The following is a 19,547-nucleotide window of genomic DNA, read 5'->3' as shown; positions in this document are numbered from 1 at the left end:
AGAAAGACTTGCATTTCTATAGTGCCTTTCACGACCACTGGATGTCTCAAAGTGCTTTACAGCCAATGAAGTACTTTTTGGAGTGTAGTCACTGTTGTGATGTGGGAAACGCGGCAGCCAATTTGCGCACAGCAAGCTCCCACAAACAACAATGTGACAATGACCAGATAATCTGTGTTTTTTGTTATGTTGATTGAGGGATAAATATGGGCCAGGACACCGGGAGAACTCCACTGCTCTTCTTCGAAATAGTGCCATGGGATCTTTTACGTCCACTTGAGAGGGCAGGCGGGGCCTCGGCTGAACGTCTCATCCGAAAGACGGCACCTCCGACAGTGCAGCACTCCCTCAGCACTGCACTGGAGTGTCAGCCTAGCTTTATGTGCTCAAGTCCCTGGAGTGGGACTTGAACCCACAACCTTCTGACTCAGAGGCAAGAGTGAGCCACAGCTGACAGAGGTGACACATGGAATTTATATAGTATTACATAGTACTTACAGCACAGAAACAGGCCATTCAGCCCAACTAGTCTATGCCGGCATTTATGCTCCACCCTACTTCATCTCACCCTATCAGCATATCCTTCTACTCCTTTCTCTCACATATACTTATCGAGTTTCACCTTAAATGCATTTATGCTATTCACCTCAACTACTCCTGTGGTAGCGAGTTCCACAGTCTAACCACTCTCTGAGCAAGATATTTCTCCTGAATTCCTTATTGGATTTATTAGTGACTATCTTATAATTATGGGCCCTAGTCCTGGTCTCCCCCACAAGTGGAAACATCTTCTCTACGTCTACCTTATCGAACCCCTTCATAATTTTAAAGACCTCTGTTAGGTCATCTCTAAGCCTTCTCTTTTCCAGAGAAAAGAGCCCCAGCCTGTTCTGTCTTTCCTGTTAGTTATAACTTTGCAGTTCTGGTATCTCTTTAGATTTTGCATTCTCAGTTTACCTGCTGCTGGTTTCTGTTATAGTAGAGGCACCTCTGGGCAAGGGAGTGGAAAAAAATCACTTCCAATTGCTATGCAGTGAGTCTATCTAGAAAATGCATGTGTGGATAGATAATGGGTTTAATTGTGAAACCCCTTTTGGTCAAGTTGTCCACAATGCCTCAGCTCAATGTCACTGAAAGCATGAAAGCAAACATGCGGGTGCAGCAAGCAGTTAGGAAGGCAAATAGTATGTTGGCCTTCAGTGCAAGAAGATTTGAGTACAGGAGCAAGGAAGTCTTACTATAGTTATACAGGGCCTTGCTGAGACCACACCTGGAGTACTGTGTGAAGTTTTGGTCTCCTTACCTAAGAAAGGATATGCTTGCCATAGAGGGAGTGCAGCGAAGGTTCACCAGACTGATTCCTGGGATGGCAGGACTGTCGTATGAGGAGAGATTGGGTCGACTAGGCCTGTATTCACTAGAGTTTAGAAGAATGAGAGGGGATCACATTGAAACGTATAAAATTCTGACAGGGCTAGACAGACTGGATGCAGGGAGGATGTTTCCCCTGGCTGGGGGGTCTAGAACGAGGGGTCACAGTCTCAGGACACTGGGTAGGATATTTAGGACTGAGATGAGGAGAAATTTCTTCACTCAGAGGGCGGTGAACCTGTGGAATTCTCTACCACAGAAGGCTGTGGAGGCCAAGACACTGAATATATTTAAGAAGGAGATAGATAGATTTCTAGACACAAAAGGCATCAAGAGGTATGGGGAGAGAGCGGGAATATGGTATTGAGATAGAGAATCTGCCATGATCATATTGAATGGCGGAGCAGGCTCGAAGGGTCAAATGGCCTACTCCTGCTCCTATTTTTCTCTGTTTCTATGTTTCAACAGCAACAACTTGTATTTATATAGCATCTTTAACATAGTAAAACGTCCCAAGGCGCTTCACAAGGACGTTATCAAATAAAATTGGACACCGAGTCACATAAGGAGACATTAGGACAGATAACAAAAAGCTTGGTCAAATAGGTAGGTTTTAAGGAGTGTCTTAAGGGAGGAAAGAGAGGTAAAGAGGCGGAGAGAGTTAGGGAGGGAATTCCAGAGCTTCGAGCCTCGGCAGCTGAAGGCACGGCCGCCAATGGTGGAGCGATTAAAATCGGGGAGGCTCAAGAGGCCGGAATTGGAAGAGTGCAGAGATCTTGGGAGGGTTGTAGGGCTGGAAGACATTACAGAGATAGGTAGGGGCGAGGCCATGGAAGGATTTGAAAACAAGTTGAAAATTTTAAAATCGAGGCGTTGCTTAACCAGGAGCCAATGTAGGTCAGCGAGCACAGGGGTGATGGGTGAACGGGACTCGGTGCGAGTTAGGACACGGGCAGCAGAGTTTTGGATGACATCAAGTTTACGGAGGGTAGAAAGTGGGAGGCCGGCCAGGAGTGTGTTGGAATAGTCAAGTCTAGAGGCAACAAAGGCATGGATGAGGGGCATCTGGCATCCATGGAACCATATCCTGGCAAAAGTCAGCCCATTCACCAGAGGAAAAATGTACAACAGTAAGGCACTGAGCTGCTGCAGCATGTTAGCACAATATTCTTTTACCTCTGGGACCTGGCCTTCCACATAGCCCGACTTAAAAAAAAGAAAGACTTGCATTTCTACAGCGCCTTTCACGACCTCAGGACGTCCAAAATTGCTTTACAGCCAATGAAGTGCTTTTTGAAGTGCAGTCACTGTTGTAATGTAGGAAACGCGGCAGCCAATTTGCGCACAGCAAGCTCCCACAAACAGCAATGTGATAATGATCAGTTACATTGGTCTTGGAAGAAGTGTAAGCGCAGATTTGCCAGACTGTTACCAGGGCTCCAAGGGTTGGATTATGAGGCGAGATTACACAAACCAATCTTGTACTCCCTCGAATATAGCAGTTTAAGGGAGGATTTGATTGTTTTTTAGGGTTTTGAAAGGAATTGAGAGGGTAGATAGAGAGAAACGTGCTCCGCTGATGGAGGACTCTAGAACAAGTGGACATAACCCCATAATCAGAGCCAGGCCATTCAGGAGAGACGTTAGGAAGCACTTCTGCACACAAAGGGTGGTCGAAGTGTGGAAATTAGCAGTAGATGCTCGCTTAATTAATAATTTTAAATCTGGGATTAATAGATTTTTGCTAGCCGAGGGCATTAAGGGATATGGAGCCAAGGCGGCTGGATGGAGTTAGGATGCAGATCAGCAATAATCTCATTGAATGGTGGCACAGGCTCGAGGGGCTGAATGGCCTACTCTTGTTCCTACTATTGGACCATAAGGCTCACACAAAGAGGTGCGTTGAGCAAGTACAGGGAGCGGGCAGGAGAAGGGGAGTGGACTTGCGGGGGGCAGGGGGAGAACGCCATTGACATGAATCAGTCATTCATGAAAGAAAGACTTCTGAAATAATACTGAGCGGCCTGCAGGTGGCGCTGTCCAGGGAGAGTATAAATACTCGGGCATGGGCCCAGCTTGCGCAGGACATTCTTAACAGGAACTAGTCAAGGACACAACTAGACCTCCATGTTGTAAAATAGTTGATTAAAGCTTTGTTTAACGCTTAGACCAAGTGCCTAGTAGTTTTCTTACATCAGCCATCGCAAACTTAATGGGCTGTGCAGCCTCCTTCAGAACAGAAGCGTGGGGGGGGCATTTTTACTTTGGGCAGTGGTGTAACACGGGCGATACCAAATTAGCCGTCCGTTATGCACCCCGCTCAATTTTCCTCTCCATTCAGGTCAATAGCCAGGAAAATTGGGCGGGTGCATCATAATGGGCGCCTAGTTTGGTATCGCCCATTTCACACGATCACCCAAAGTTAGAATTGCCCCTCAGTGAATGCTACAGGAACTGAATGGACAACCGATGATTCTGTTGAAGGAGCCACTGGGCTACATAGGATTACATAGAAGATACGGCACAGAAACAGGCCATTCGGCCCAACGGGTCCATGCCGGCGTTTATGCTCCACTCGAGCCTGACCGGGACAGCTTACAGGATAGGTTTTGAGACCCGTTAGCACACATTTCCAGGATTTATCTTCTCATGCATTAACAATATTGTTCAGACAAACTGTAATATTAATTGTGGGTGGAGGGTGGGGGAGTGGCATGGGTCCACGTTTACCAATAGCCCAGGAAAATGAAAAAAAATGAATCTGCATTTCTATAGCGCCTTTCACCACTACGGGACGTCCCAAAGCGCTTCACAGCTGATTGTGTACTTTTGAAGTGTAGTCACTGTTGTAATGTAGGAAATGCCAACATCAGCAGCATCAGTAACCAGAGAACACAGACTTAAGATAATTGGCAAAAAAGCCAGAGGGGAATTTTTTTTTTATTAACGAGTTATGATGATCTGGAATTCGCTGCCTGAAAGAGTGGTGGAACCAGATTAGATAGTAACTTTCAAAGGCATTTAGATACGTACTTGAAAAGGAAAAAAATTGCCAGGGCTATGGGGAGAGAGCAGAGGGTGAGGGGACACGGAGTGAGATTAATTGGATAGCCCTTTCAGAGAGCTGGCACAATCACGATGAAAAGAAAGAAAAGACTTGCATTTCTATAGCGCCTTTCACTACCACCGGGTGTCTCAGAGCGCTTTACAGCCAATTAAGTACTCTTTGAAATGTAGTCACTGTTGTAATGTAGGAAACGCAGCAGCCAATTTGCGCACAGTAAGGTCCCACAAATAGCAATGTGATAATGACCAGATAATCTGTTTTTGTTATGTTGGTTGAGGGATAAATATTGGCCAGGACACCGGGGAGAACTCCCCTGCTCTTCTTTAAAATAGTGCCACGGGATCTTTTACGTCCACCCGAGAGAGCAGACGGGGCCTCGGTTTAACGTCTCATCTGAAAGACAGCACTTCCAACAGTGCAGCACTCGTTCAGCACTGCACTGGAGCGTCAGTCTGGATTTTTGTGCTCAAGCCTCTGGAGTGGGACTTGAACCCACAACCTTCTGACTCAGAGGCGAGGTTCTGCCCACTGAGCCACCGCTGACACTGGGCCGAATGTCCTCCGTCTGGGCTGTACGATTTTATTCCATGCTTCTAGTCTAAATAATAAAGTTAAAGGATTTCATTGCATGTGTGTTTCTCGTCTGCTGGGAGCAGCTTGTGCCAATCCCTGCTCAGAAAGTCTTGCGTATGTGGGAAGCTCACCGGAGGGAGCAGGCACCAGTCAGAAAACAATCAATAGATTCCAGGAGCACTCACTGCCACTGGTGCATCGCTAAGAGGTTGGAGGGGCTGTGACTCTGGAGTGCATCAGACTCACTTCGCTGTGAAGTTGTCGGCATAAGCACTTAAGCAAGAGAAAGAAGAACAAAAGACTAGCACGAAAGACGACCACCGGACATCCCAAAGCGCTTCAGTCAATGAAGTAATTATTGGAGTGCAGTCACTGTTGTAATGTGGGAAACGCGGCAGCCAATTTGCGCACAGCAAGCTCCCACAAACAACAATGTGATAATGACCAGATAATCTGTTTTTGTTATGTTGTTTGAGGGATAAATATTGGCCAGGACACCGGGGAGAACTCCCCTGCTCTTCTTCAAAATACAGGTAGACTATCCTTTATCCGAAAACCTCGGGACCAGCCGTGTTTCGGTTTTCGGAAAATTTTGGATTTCAGAAGGTATTTTATAAGACTGGGAAATTTGTCGGGGGTGGGGGTCGGCGGGTGGTCGGGGGTGGGGGTCGGCGGGGGTCGGGGTCATGCGCACGACTTACGCTGAACGAAACCTTTTGGTTTTCAGAGGATTTCGGTTTTCGGAAGTGCGGATAAAGGATACACTTATCCGAAAGGGTGGGGGGTCGGCGGGGGGTCGTGCGCACGACTTACGCTGAACGAAAAAACCTTCGGTTTTTAGAGGGTTTCGGAAGTTCGGATAAAGGGTAGTCTACCTGTAGTGGCCGTGGGATCTTTTACATCCACCGGAGAGAACAGACAAGGCTTCAGTTTAACGTCTCATCTGAAAGACAGCACCTCTGACAGTGCAGCACTCCCTCAGCACTGCACTGGAGTGTCAGCCTAGAGTTTTGTGCTCAAGTCCCTGGAGTGGGACTTGAACCCATAACCCTCTGACTCAAAGGTGAGTGTGCTACCAACTGAGCCATGGCCGGCACAAAAAAGGCTCTTTACTCAAAGTGATCAAACCTGAACAAGCCCCCACAAAAATCCACCCCCCACCAAACGAGCTGGTGGTTTCCCCTGCACTGCACAGGAAGATGACACCAGACTCGACAGCACATTGCTGCCTGTTCCTGCTCTCTGTTTCTCAAGCATGGGCTTTCAGCCGAGCAGTGGGCATTGGTGGCAGGCTTCAGATCACAGCGAGACCCATGTCAATGCTATGAGCGCGCATCGCCATGTTATCAAAACGCCTGTTGTGAGAACGACTCACATTTACAAAGCTCCTTTCACAACCTCAGGTCGTCCCAAAAGCCAAGTACTTTTGAAGTGTAGTCGCTGTTGTCATGTGGGAAACGCGGCAGCCAGGTTGCACACAGCAAGCTCCCACAAACAGCAATGTGATAATGACCAGATTTTTAATGCTGTTGGTTGAGGTGTAAATATTGGGCAGGACACCAGGCAGAGATCCCCTTGCTCTTTTCTTCATGTAGTGCCATGGGATCTTTTACGTACACCCGAGAGGGAAGATGGGTCTTCGGTTTAATGTCTCATCCGGAAGACGGCACCTCCGACAGTGCAGCACTCCCTCAGCACTGCACTGGAGTGTCAGCCTGGATTTTGTGCTCAAGTCTCTGGAGTGGGACTTAAGCACATGAACTTCTGACTCAGAAGCATGAGTGTTCACTAAGAATGCCATGTCTGGACACTGTAACTGTGCTGCCTGCCAGCTTCTATGTCACAGTTATTACTTAATAGACGGCCTATTGCGGAATGAAACAGGAGCCTCCATCACAGCGATTTGCCAGTCTGGCTGGTACATAGAAACATAGAAGATAGGAGCAGGAGTAGGCCATTCGGCCCCTCGAGCCTGCTCCGCCATTTAATGAGATCATGGCTGATCATCCAAATTCAGTACCCGGTCCCTGCTTTCTCCCCATACCCCCTTGATCCCTTTAGCCTTAAGAAATATATCCAACTCTTTCTTGAATATATTTAATGAATTGGCCTCTACTACCTTCTGTGGTAGAGAATTCCACAGGTTCACCACTCTCTGGGTGAAGAAATTCCTCCTCATTTCAGTCCTAAATGGCTTACCCCTTATCCTTAGACTATGACCCCTGGTTCTGGACTCCCCGGCCATCAGAAACATCCTTCCTGCATCTAGTCTGTCCAGGCCTGACAGAATTTTATAGGTTTCGATGAGATCCCCTCTCAATCTTCTAAACTCCAGTGAGTATAAGCCAAATCGACACAATCTCTCCTCATACGTCATTCCTGCCATCCCAGGTATCAGCCTGGTGAATCTTCGCTGCACTCCCTCCATGGCAAGAACATCCTTCCTCAGGTAAGGCGAACAAAACTGCACACAATACTCAAGGTGTGGTCTCACCAAGGCCCTGTACAACTGCAGCAAGACATCCTTGTTCTTGTACTCGAACCCTCTTGCTACGAAGCCTGTTAACTTGAATCATGGTTGACAAGAGACACTCAACCCAGCAGACAGATAGAGCTTTACAACACAGGAAGAGGCCATTCTACCCATCGTGTCTGTGCCAGCTCTTTGCGACAGCAAACCCACTGCCCCGCTCTCTCCCCATAGCCCTGAATCTTCCTCTGCCTCAAACGTTGGTGCGCTCTAACGTTAAAAGATGCAATGATGTCGCCCTCATCTGCTGCCTGTGGCAAAGCATCTCCAACAACTCCACCCAAAGCTATATCTTAGCTGGCAGAAGTGTCAGCTCAGTTGGTAGCACACGCGCCTGTGAGTGGCAAGGTCATGAGTTCAAGTTCCCACTCCAGGGACTTGAGCACATAATCTTGGCTGACCCGCCAGTGCTTTGCTGAGGGAGTGCTGCACTGTCGGAGGTGCCGTGTTATTGGATGAGATGTTACACCAAGGCCTCGTCTGCTCCCTCAGGTGGACGTGAAAGATCCCATGGCACTGGACAAACAGGGGGCAATGGCAGGGGGAGAAGCTAAACACGATTAAAATCACTAAGGAGATGGTACTCAGTAAAATAATGGGACTTAAGGTGGATAAATCCCCCAGACCTGATGGCCTACATCCTAGGGTCTTGAGAGAAGTGGCGGTAGGGATTGTGGATGCATTAGTGATTATTTTCCAGAACTCCCTGGACTCAGGAAAGGTCCCGGCAGATTGGAAAACTGCTAATGTAACACCCTTATTTAAGAAGGGAAGTAGACAAAAAGCTGGAAACTATAGACCAGTTAGCCTAACATCTGTGGTTGGCAAAATGTTGGAGTCCATTATTAAGGAAACAGTAACAGAGCATTTGGATAAACATAATTTAATAGGACAGAGTCAGCATGGTTTTATGAAGGGGAAGTCATGTTTGACAAATTTGCTCGAATTCTTTGAGGAGGTAACATACAGGGTGGATAAAGGGGAACCAGTGGATGTAGTGTATTTGGACTTCCAAAAGGCATTTGACAAGGTTCCACACATAAGATTACTGATCAAGATAAGAAATCACGGGATTGGGGGTAATATACTGGCATGGGTGGAAGATTGGCTATCTAACAGAAAACAAAGAGTTGGGATAAATGGTTCATTCTCGGGCTGGCAATCAGTAACTAGTGGTGTTCCGCAGGGGTCAGTGCTGGGACCCCAACTCTTTACAATCTATATTAACGATTTGGAGGAAGGGACCGAGTGCAACATATCCAAGTTTGCCGATGATACAAAGATGGGAGGGAAAGCAGTGAGTGAGGAGGACATAAAAAACCTGCAAAAGGACATAGACAGGCTAAGTGAGTGGGCAGAGATTTGGCAGATGCAATATAATGTTGGAAAGTGTGACGTTATGCACTTTGGCAGAAAAAAATCAAAGAGCAAGTTATTATCTAAATGGAGAGAAACTGCAAAGTGCTACAATACAAAGGGATCTGGGGGTCCTGGTGCATGAAACACAAAAAGTTAGTATGCAGGTGCAGCAGGTGATCAGGAAGGCCAATGGAATCTTGGCTTTTATTGCAAGGGGGATGGAGTATAAAAGCAGGGAAGTCTTGCTGCAGTTATACAAGGTATTGGTGAGGCCACACCTGGAATACTGCGTGCAGTTTTGGTTTCCATATTTAAGAAAATATATACTTGCTCTCGAGGCGGTTCAGAGAAGGTTCACTCGGTTGATTCCGGAGATGAGGGGGTTGACGTATGAGGAAAGGTTGAGTAGGTTGGGACTCTACTCATTGGAGTTCAGAAGAATGAGAGGCGATCTTATCGAAACATATAAGATTGTGAGGGGGCTTGATCGGGTGGATGCGGTGAGGATGTTTCCACTGATGGGTGTGACTAGAACTAGGGGGCATAATCTAAGAATAAGGGGCTGCCCTTTCAAAACTGAGATGAGGAGAAACTTCTTCACTCAGAGGGTAGTAAATCTATGGAATTTGCTACCCCAGAGAGCTGCGGAAGCTGCAACATTAAATAAATTTAAAATGGAGATAGACAGTTTCCTAGCAGATAAGGGAATTAGGGGTTACGGGGAGAGGGCAGGGAAGTGGACGAGAGTCTAGATTTGGATCAGCCATGATCCTATTGAATGGCGGAGCAGGCCCGAGGGGCCGTATGGCCTACTCCTGCTCCTACTTCTTATGTTCTTATGTTCTTATGGCACTATTTTGAAGTTGAGCAGGTGAGTTCTCCCCGGTGTCCTGGCCAATATTTATCCCTCAATCAACATCACAAAAACAGGTCACCTGGTCATTATCACATTGCTGTTTGTGGGGGCTTGCTGTGTGCAAATTGGCTGCTGCATTTCCTACCTTACAATAGCCACACGCTGAGAGGAAGCAATGAGCTAGAGTTCTGCTGGGCTGAAGACAAGACAGTGTCCATTTACAGCGGAACATTAACTACATCTAATTATTGAGCAAGTGTTAAAGCGAGGTCCTTTACCAGTGCTCCAGGAATAAAATCAGAAATGGCTACCATGAACCCAATAATGTAGAATGTCCGCAGGAACTGCAGGTCAACGGGAGCATGACAGAAAAATTATAGTGGGCAGGCTCTGGAGCGAAGGTAGCAAATCATAGAATCTAAAATAATCTCCAAGGAAGGAAGCAATTCGATTGGTTAGAATGCCTCAATGGACCTTATGAGGACGATAGCAAAATACTGCGGATGCTGGAAATCCGAAATACAGGAAACTTTGTGCTATCCGGAGGTGAGCTATCCGGCAATCTGGAGCCACCGGCAAAAATCAGCAGCCGTTTTTTTATTCTTTTTGTTTGTTTTTTTTGAACAGTCAAGCTGTGCAAGGTCTGTAGCTATAGCAACAGCTTCAGCTACAGAGCTTTAGGGCCACACCCGAGTGTTTAGAAGCTGTTGCTAAGCAACAGTGTTTGTTGCCAAATACGGAGATAAGAATCTCCGTATCTCTCAACATTAACTCTGGAGAGTACGGAAGTTTTGAGGCAACGGCAGCAGCTCGGTCCCGTGGGTGCCGGATAGCACAAAGTTTCCTGTAACAACAAAAAACGCTGGAAAAACTCAGCAGGCCAGGACAGCATCCGTGGAGAGAGAAACGGAGTTAACGTTTCAGGTCGATGACCCTTTGTCAGAACTGGAAAAAAAAGCAGGAAAAGGGATAGATTTTAAAGCAAGTTTAGGGGCTGGGAAAAGGGGGAGGGGATGAAAGAACAAAAGGGAAGGTCAGTGATAGGATAGAAAGCAGGAGAGATTAAGAGACACTGAGAGACATTAAGAGATATTCAAGGAACTAAGGATGGCTCTAGATGAAGTGTGAACGGCGCTGGCAGAATGAAGGACAGCTGCCACGTGGGAGGGAAGAAAAAAGCCCAGACGAAAGTGTGGATTAAAGACCTTATAAGGAGGCTGATTTAAGGGGTATTTTTTTTTGTATCGCACCCTGCCTGTAGATGTTTGTGCTGGCCACCTTCCTGGGACACTTCTTACCATCTTGCATTATGTTAGAACACAGGAAGGTGGATGTATATCAACATCTTATCATAGAACAAACATCGACTGGCTAAAATGCCCCATCATCAACGCCCATCTTCAATGGCCTGTCATCTGTGCGTGACTCAGGGCCTTGAATGTTGAATCCAGGAAACAAAAGTAATCAGAATACAAATGGCTCCAATGCGATAGCAAAATACTGCGGATGCTGGAAATCCGAAATAACAACAGAAAACGCTGGAAAAACTCAGCAGGCCAGGCAACATCCGTGGAGAGAGAAACGGAGTCAACGTTTCAGGTCGAAACCCTTCGTCAGAACTGGCTCCAATCCGTTTGAAAGCAGAAAATTTAATCAAATGAACAAACCATTTGAGTACAAGCCGAAGTGGATGAAACATTTCACCACAGGCAGTCTCAATCCCACTCTCAGCACAGCAATCTTCTAGGGCTCTTTTCTCTAGAAAAAAGGTGAACTGATAGAGATCTTCAAAATTATGAAGGGGTTCGATAAGGGTAGACGTAGAGAAGATGTTTCCACTTGTGGGGGGAGTCCAAAACTAGGGGCCATAAATATAAGATAGTCACTAATAAATCCAATAAGGAATTCAGGAGGAACCTCTTTACCCAGAGAATGGTTGGAATGTGAAACTCTACTACAAGGAATGGTTGAGTCGAATAGCATAGATACATTTAAAAGGAAGCTAGATAAACACATGGGGGAGAAAGGAATGGATGCTGTGATGACAGGGTTAGATGAAGTAGGGTGGGAGGAGGCTTGTGTGGAGCATAAACACCAGCACGGACCAAATGTTTCTGTGCAGTGGGATTCTATTTAATGCCCCAGTCTTTGGATTGGGGAGCAGTTTGAGACTCGCTTGCACCCTCGTCCCCCGTTCCCAAAGCAGATAATAGGTTTCTGCCTTCAAATATTTACCATCGACCTTTGTGTAGGGCTTCCACTTGTAGTACCATCCCCTGAAGGGCTTGCTGTTGTACTCGGCGCATTGCTGGGCTCGAAACACAACGCTGTTGGGTTGACAAGCCTGGATGTTGCACATCTGATAGATCCGGTTGGAGCCATGGCAGAACTTTCCACCGTACTGAGGCCTGAGGAGCAGAAAGAAGACAAGCCTGAGGGCCGCTCAGAACACTTGGTCCAAGTGAGTCCAACTTCTTAAAAGGAAGAATTAATTAAACACAGGCAAGCTGAACATCCACGGGCGTTAATATTTAAGTTGTTGTTTTCTTTAATGTTACCAATTCTCCACCACCCCCACCCCCCACTCCCCCTGCCCCCGCCCAATCGCCTCAAGGTCTTGGCTGGCTCTTGAGATTTGGTTTCACCAGTGCCAGTTACCCTCCTCACCCAGAGGACCATTATTCATATGTGGGCTATACCACAGCAAAGCCCGATCCTCTCATTTGTGTCAGCCGTGGCTCAGTGGGTAGCACTCTCGCCTCTCGAGTCAGGCGGCTGTGGGATTGAGCCCCACTCCAGGGACTTGAGCAGAAGATCTAGGCCGACACTTCCAGTGCAGTATTGAGGGAGTGCTGCACTGTCGGAGATGCCGCCTTATCGGATGAGACGTTAAACCGAGACCACGTCTGCCCTCTCAGATGGGCATAAGGGATTCCAGGGCACTATATTGAAGAAGAGCAGGGGAGATATCCTCGGTGTCCTGGCCCAATATTTATCCCTCAACCAACATCACGAAAAACAGATTATCTGGTCATTATCACATTGCTGTTTGTGGGAGCTTGCTGTGCGCAAATTGGCTGCTATGTTTCCTACATTACAACAGTGACCACACTTTAAAAGTACTTCATTGACTATAAAGCATTTTGGGACATCCTGAGGCCATGTAAATTGCTATATAAATGCAAGTTATTTCTTTACACTTGAGGTCCACAAAGCCATTTGTCCGACAGGAGTAACTGGATACCAAGTAGGACTGGAACCCTGTGCCATTTTCCTCTGCCGAATCCAGAAGCACAAGGGCCACCTGTAACTCCCTGACTGGAGTTCCTGACATTAGCTTATGCAGCACAGGCCACGGACTGAATCCGGCATCTAAGCTGGTGTGCATGGCACAACACCCCGCTGGATAAATCCCGAGCCACCAGGGCAGTATTTGGTGCAAACTGAAAGAAGATATTTAAAATGTCAGCCAGTGGCTCAGTAGCAACTCTCACTTCTGAGTCAGAAGGCTGTGGGTTCAAGTCCCACTCCAGAGATTTGGCTGACACTCCAGTGCAGTACTGAGGGAGTGCTGCACTGTCGAAGGTGCCGTTTTTCCGATGAGATGTTAAACCGAGGCCCTGTCTGCTCTCTCGCGTGGATGTAGAAGAAGAGCAGGGGAATTATCCCCTGGTGTCTTGGACAATATTTATCCCTCAACCAACATCACTAAAACAGATTATCTGGTCATTATCACATCGCTGTTCGTGGGAGCTTGCTGTGCGCACACTGCCTACCACGTTTCCTACATTACAACCGTGACTTCAAAAGTACTACATTGGCTGTCAAGTGGCTTTGGGACGTCCTGGGGTCACGAAAGGCGCTATATAAATGCAAGTTCTTACTTTCTAAACAGTGATCAAGAACCCTACCACATTTTGTTTCTCTCTTGCCCCTGCTCTCCACTCCACTCATCCCCTAGTCCCGGAGTGCTGAGCCCTGATTATAGAAGCCCACTTGCTACCTTGGCTGAGATCGTTTAGCTCTGCGCAGATCAGGGCTCAAACCTGGGACCGTTTGGTGATCCTTCTGTGCTTTAGTTCCATACCAGGCAGCGCGTTTACATAACTAATTATGTTCTTTCTAATGGAGCCTACTCCAGTAACGTGAGCGCAAAGCTACCGACTGCTGTTATCCGAGGTAAAACTGGAGAAGGTCCAGCAATTCATTACTTTGGAGTGCTTTGCTTGGGAGCGATTTCATGTGTACCACCTGTACATTTTCTCTCTCTACATTATATATATTTATATTAAAAAGTGATGATTGCACCACAGGAAAATGGGTGCCTGACAATATCTTTGGATTCATCTTGGAATAGCGCAGTGTGCCAGTATAAGTAATCTCGCTCTTGAGCTTCACTGAAGGTTAGCCCTTGTGTTTGAGCCCAGGTGGGAGTCTTTGGCTTCCTGCACAGCTGTATTCGTACAGCTGGAAGACTGCCAACCTCGTAATAATAAAATCTGTTCAGTCAACCTTAGGGAATGATTTAAGGTTCGCCCCGGGGGTGTGTGGGCGCTGTGTGAGAGAAGCTTTAATAAGTCATGTATTTTGGAAATAGTCCTTTGTAAAGGAGAAAATCCAAAAGGTTTCTGTAACAAATCGACTTTTGTGTTGTTCCACGCTCGCATATTTACTTAGATGTCACAGTGGGAAACCATTTATCTTTTTAGTCGCCCGTCCCCACCACCGTCCCCACCACCCGCCCCCCCCCCCCCCAAACAAGGTATTTCCGATCTTCTCCTTAAATATACTTCCCTCCTCACCCCACCCCCCACTCCCCTCCCCCGCCCAACTCTGGCCTTGTAATGTCACCGTGGGATACTGCGCTCAACACTTTCGGTTGACGTTCTTCTTACCGCCATTTTAGTTACATTTTAAACAGCTCCTTTAGAACAGGAATTTGAAATAAAAGTGGTAAGCTTTTCCAAGATGGAGTTTGAGAGCTGTGATTGCCCAACTGAACAAGGATTATCAAGATCCTTGATTGCTGGCCTCAGACACTACATAAGAACATGAGAAATAGGAGCAGGAGTCGGCCATACGGCCCCTCGAGCCTGCTCTGCCATTCAATAAGATCATGGCTGATCTTCGACCGCAACTCCACTTTTCCGCCCGATCTTCATATCCCTTGACTCCCCTGGAGTCCAAGGCCTAGAAATTGAGTTGGCGCCGCGCCAGGGCTTTAGCGCCGGAAATTTAGCGCCGGCGCTATGTCCCCCTGCGCGCGCCAAAAATTCAGTAGCACCGCGCCCAGACGGCTGCCGGCGCTACTGGCGGGCGTGAGCGCCTCCCAATGGGCGCTGACTGCCGCATTGCGCCGCTAATCCGGCGCTGCGGGACCCGATGCGGTGCGGCAGGCTGGGGAAGTGCAGGCCTCCTCCTTCAGTTAAGGAGGAGCTGCCTGCACCCGCCCGCTGTCCATTCAAATATTGAAAAAAATGAGCCCGGCACCTCGGACAAGTGCCGGGCTTGCAGGCCAGACGCATCTGTTCCGCGGGGGGGGGTGGAGGAGTCCGGGGAGGGAGATGCAGGCAGGCAGCCGGCGTGAAAGCGGCCGGCCACCGCGCGACCTTAATGCGCCGGCGCTAACTCGGGGAAGACTCGGTTGAAAAAATCTTAGTTGCGTCTGCCACGGGCGAGGCGGCCGCAACTCAATTTCGGCGCTGGGGCCCGTCACCACGGCAACCGGGACGCTGCGCACACCGATGACGTCATCGGTGCCGGCGCAGCGCAACCGGTGTAACGCCGACGGAAGGGCCCCACTGAATTTTCAAACTGGCCATAACTGCGGCGCTAGGCCCTCCAGCGCCCCAAATGGGGCGCTAAGCCTACTGAATTTTCAGCCCCAAGAATCTATCTCAGCCTTGCATATACTCAATGACTCAGCATCCACAGCCCTCTGGGGCAGAGAATTCCAAAGATTCACAACCCTCTGAGTGAAGAAATTCCTCCTCATCTCAGTCTTAAATGGCCTACCCCTTATCCTGAGACTGTGCTCCCTAGTTCTAGACTCTCCAGCCCGGGGGAAACAACCTCTCAGCATCTACCCTGTCAATCCCCCTCAGAATTTTATATGTTTCAATGAGATCACCTCTCATTCTGCCGCTCTGGCAGAAAGATGGTTTGTGACGTCCTTCCCTAGCAGGGTGAAAGGGGGCAGGGGATCACTGATTTCTCCCACCACCTCTCTGTTGCGAAGGACCTATCTTCCACCGTGACGGAGACTGTAAGCTCCTTTATGAGAGAGAGTTCGGACACAGTGCTGTGACCCACCCACTCTACAGCTCGGTGGGCCAGAACCCCATTGCACTTTTCTATCATGCCTGTTTCTTTCTTCTATGTAAAATCAGGAATGATAGTAAGACTTGCATTTCTATAGCGCCTTTCACGACCTCAGGACGTCCCAAAGCGCTTTACAGCCAATGAAGTACTTTTGAAGTGGAGTCACTGTTGAAATGTAATGTAATCAGACAATGAAAAATTGACGCCGAGCCAAAGGAGGAGGTATTGGGGCAGATGACCAAAGGCTTGGTCAAAGAGGCATGTTTTAAGGGGTGTCTTAAAGTTGGAGAGAGAGGCGGAGAGGTTTAGGGCGGGAATTCCAGAGTTTTGGGCCGAAGCAGCTGAAGGCACGGCCGCCAATGGTGGGGTAAAGGAAGTGGGGATGCACAAGAGGCCAGAATTGGAGGAATGCAGAGTTTTCCGAGGGTTGGAGGAGGTTTCAGAGATAGCGAGGGGCGATAGATAGGGGAGATCATTATCTGGACGTCCTGAGGTCGTGAAAGGCGCTATATAAATGCAAGTTTTTTCTTTTTCTATTTCATCTTTTCAACCGGTTTCTGCTTCATGGCCCAGTCTCTCCAATTTACATAAAATGCGAAGTATTTTACAAGGTCTGATGGACAATTCCTTAACAAGCAGCAGCAGCAAGACTCTGTTAGCTGGAGTTGCAGCTGACAATACTTATTAACCTGCTCTGATTTGCTTGGCAACAGATCAGTTCACCCGTGCTTTGCTCTGTAGAAAACCTGCTGTGGAATGATTATTTTGAAACAGCTTAACCCTTCGCACTCATACTTTCATGCTGGTAATTTTAAAAAGACCAAGTATGCAGAATGCTCCATAGTGCCAGATCGTGCTGGTGTCTAAATGCACTGTACCAGAGTGATAGCGTACTCAGGATCACGCTCAGGACTTACTGCAGATTTCAGCCTTGTTGCCATGGGCAGGAGCAGAGCGGAGGCTACATACGTCCCCACTTGGGGAAAGGGGCAATTAGGGGAGGTGGAAAGGAGAGAGAGAGACAGAGATAGAGAAAGACAGAGAGAAGAGACATACAGAAAGTGATCCCACCACCAAACGTATCTTCCCCTCCCCTTTCAGCATTCCGCAGGGACCGCTCTCTCCGAGACACCCTAGTCCACTCCTCTATCACCCCAAACAGCCCTTCCCCTTCGCCTGGCACCTTCCCGTGCAAGCGGAGGAGATGCAACACCTGCCCCTATACCTCCCCCCTCCCCACTGTCCAGGGCCCCAAACACCCCTTCCAGGTGAAACAGCGATTTACTTGTACTTCTCGCAATCTAGTATACTGTATTCGCTGCTCACGATGCGGTCTCCTCTACATTGGGGAGACCAAACGCAGATTGGGTGACCGCTTTGCGGAACACCTCCGTTCAGTCCGTAAGGGTGACCCCGAGCTTCCGGTCGCCTGTCATTTCAATTCACCGCTCCATTCCCACTCGGACCTCACCGTCCTTGGCCTCTTGTACTGTTCCACGGAAGCTCAACGTAAACTCGAGGAACAGCACCTCATCTTCCGATTAGGCACTCTGCAGCCTTCCGGTCTCAATGTCGAGTTCAACAATTTCAGATCATAACCTCAGCCCCCATTTCATTTTTACTTATATTTTTCCACTCCTTTCCTCCCCCCCCCCCTTTCCTTTTGTTTCTCTCTCACACCTGGCAGCTATCTTTTGCCCTGCCAGTACACTTTACACCTAATCCCAGCCTATTACCATCTCGTCTAGCTTCTAATCTCTTTTACTTCTTTTGGTTCTTTTATTCTTTTGTCCGATCGCAGCCCTGCCTTCGATCTAGTTCCTTTTCTCTCCAGTTTTGAAGAAGGGTCAAACCCGAAACGTCAACTCAAATTTCTCTCCACGGATGTTGCCTGACCTGCTGAGTTTTTCCAGCTTTTCTGTTGTTATTACAGAAAGTGAGTCAGGGACAGAAGGAGAGAGACAGAGACGGACACAGACAGAGAGAGACAGAGATAGAGAGAGACCGAAGGAGGGAGACGGAGATAGGGAGAGAGAGGGGCAGAGAGAGAGAGAGAGAGAGAGAGACTGAAAGACAGCGGAAGAGAGAGAGCGTCTGAGAGAAAGAGAGAGGCACAGAGAGAGACACACAGGAAGAGAGTCAGAGGGAGGGAGACAGGGAGAGAGAGACAGAGACGGGGAGGCACAGGGAGACAGAGAGAGAGAGAGACTGATAGCGAGACAGAGAAAGAAAGAGACAGAGGCAAGAGATAGAGAGAGAGATGGAGAGAGACAGAGATAGGGAGCGAGACAGAGAAAGAGAGACAGAAGGGGGAGAGACAGAGAGAAACACTCAGCCCGAGCCATTATTGTGTCGCTCTGATCACTTTGTTTTCAAGCAGTATTTGCAGAAGCCTTAAAGTAAAACATCCACCATTCCATCCATCTGACTAGAGATGATCTTCAGAGCTGGAGAACACAAGAAAAGAGGTAGCTTCACCCTCAGAAAGAGATTGGTTGACAGCTCGAATGTTCGCTGGATGCCAAGACAAACTACCTTAGAAGATTCTTCCTACCCTCCAGGTGAGACACTCCTAGGTAAATAACCGATCAAGTAATCCTGCTGTGAACTGAAGGCTTGCTTCCTTATTAAACAGCACGTTTAAAATGATGAAACAAATGTGTGTCATTTGTTAATTAAAAAAATAAAAATATTAGGTACATGGAACATAAAGGAACAGGAGGAGGCCCGTCGAGCCTGTTCCGCCATTCAATCAGATCATGGCTGATCCGTACCTCAATTCCATTTACCCGCCTTTACTCATATTCTTTGATAGTTATCTAACAAAAATCTATCGATCTCAGTCTTGAAAACATCAATTGACCCAGTGTCTGCAGCCTTTTGGGGGAGAAAGTTCCACGTTTCTATAGACTTTGTGTGAAAAAGTGCTTCCTGATTTCACTCCTGAACGGCCTGGCTCTAATTTTAAGATTATGTCCCCTTGTTCTTTATTTCCCCACCTGAGGAAATCGTTTCTCCGTGTCTACCCTATCAAACTTTTAACATCTTAAACACCTCGAACAGATTACCCCTCAATCTCCCATTCTCGATAGGTTGTCTTTGATACTTTCAACCTATCACACATTATGGAGAATTAGGACTGTTGCTCCAATAATAATCTTGACATTCTTCTCAAACGAGGGTACATAGCAGGACATACTTTATTTTATTTAAGACAACGTATTTATCAAGGTGCCAACAATTGTATCCCAGGTCTGGCTGAGTCTTGCCTAACCCAACACAGCCTACAATCTTTTGCATCTCTTAACTCACTGCCCAGGCAAACCATTCATCCAAACAACTTCCAACTGAGTCTTGTTCAGTGACGTTTTAGTTTTGGTAGCTGTAGCTTAGCAATCACTGTTGGCAATATTAGTGGACATGTTTGTATGACATTCCTCTGTCTGCTCATTAAATGAACATCTCCCAAA

At 47.6% G+C, this 19,547-nt stretch overlaps 1 protein-coding gene across 1 annotated transcript in view; it reads right to left on the bottom strand.

Moving 5' to 3' along the window:
• The window catches only part of adamts18 (ADAM metallopeptidase with thrombospondin type 1 motif, 18), a 293,677-nt gene that overhangs the window by 97,311 nt on the left and 176,819 nt on the right, over nucleotides 1-19,547 (bottom strand). The window contains exon 11 of the mRNA XM_085992058.1: nucleotides 11,992-12,164. Within this exon, the coding sequence (XP_085848184.1) occupies nucleotides 11,992-12,164 (173 nt within the window). The remainder of the gene's footprint in view (nucleotides 1-11,991; nucleotides 12,165-19,547) is intronic.

Source organism: Somniosus microcephalus, chromosome 6, assembly GCF_052327205.1.
Source record: "Somniosus microcephalus isolate GS21.2 chromosome 6, FLI_Smic_1.0, whole genome shotgun sequence".
In the NCBI taxonomy this organism is placed as follows: domain Eukaryota; kingdom Metazoa; phylum Chordata; class Chondrichthyes; order Squaliformes; family Somniosidae; genus Somniosus; species Somniosus microcephalus.
This window is presented reverse-complemented; position numbering and strand designations above follow the sequence as displayed.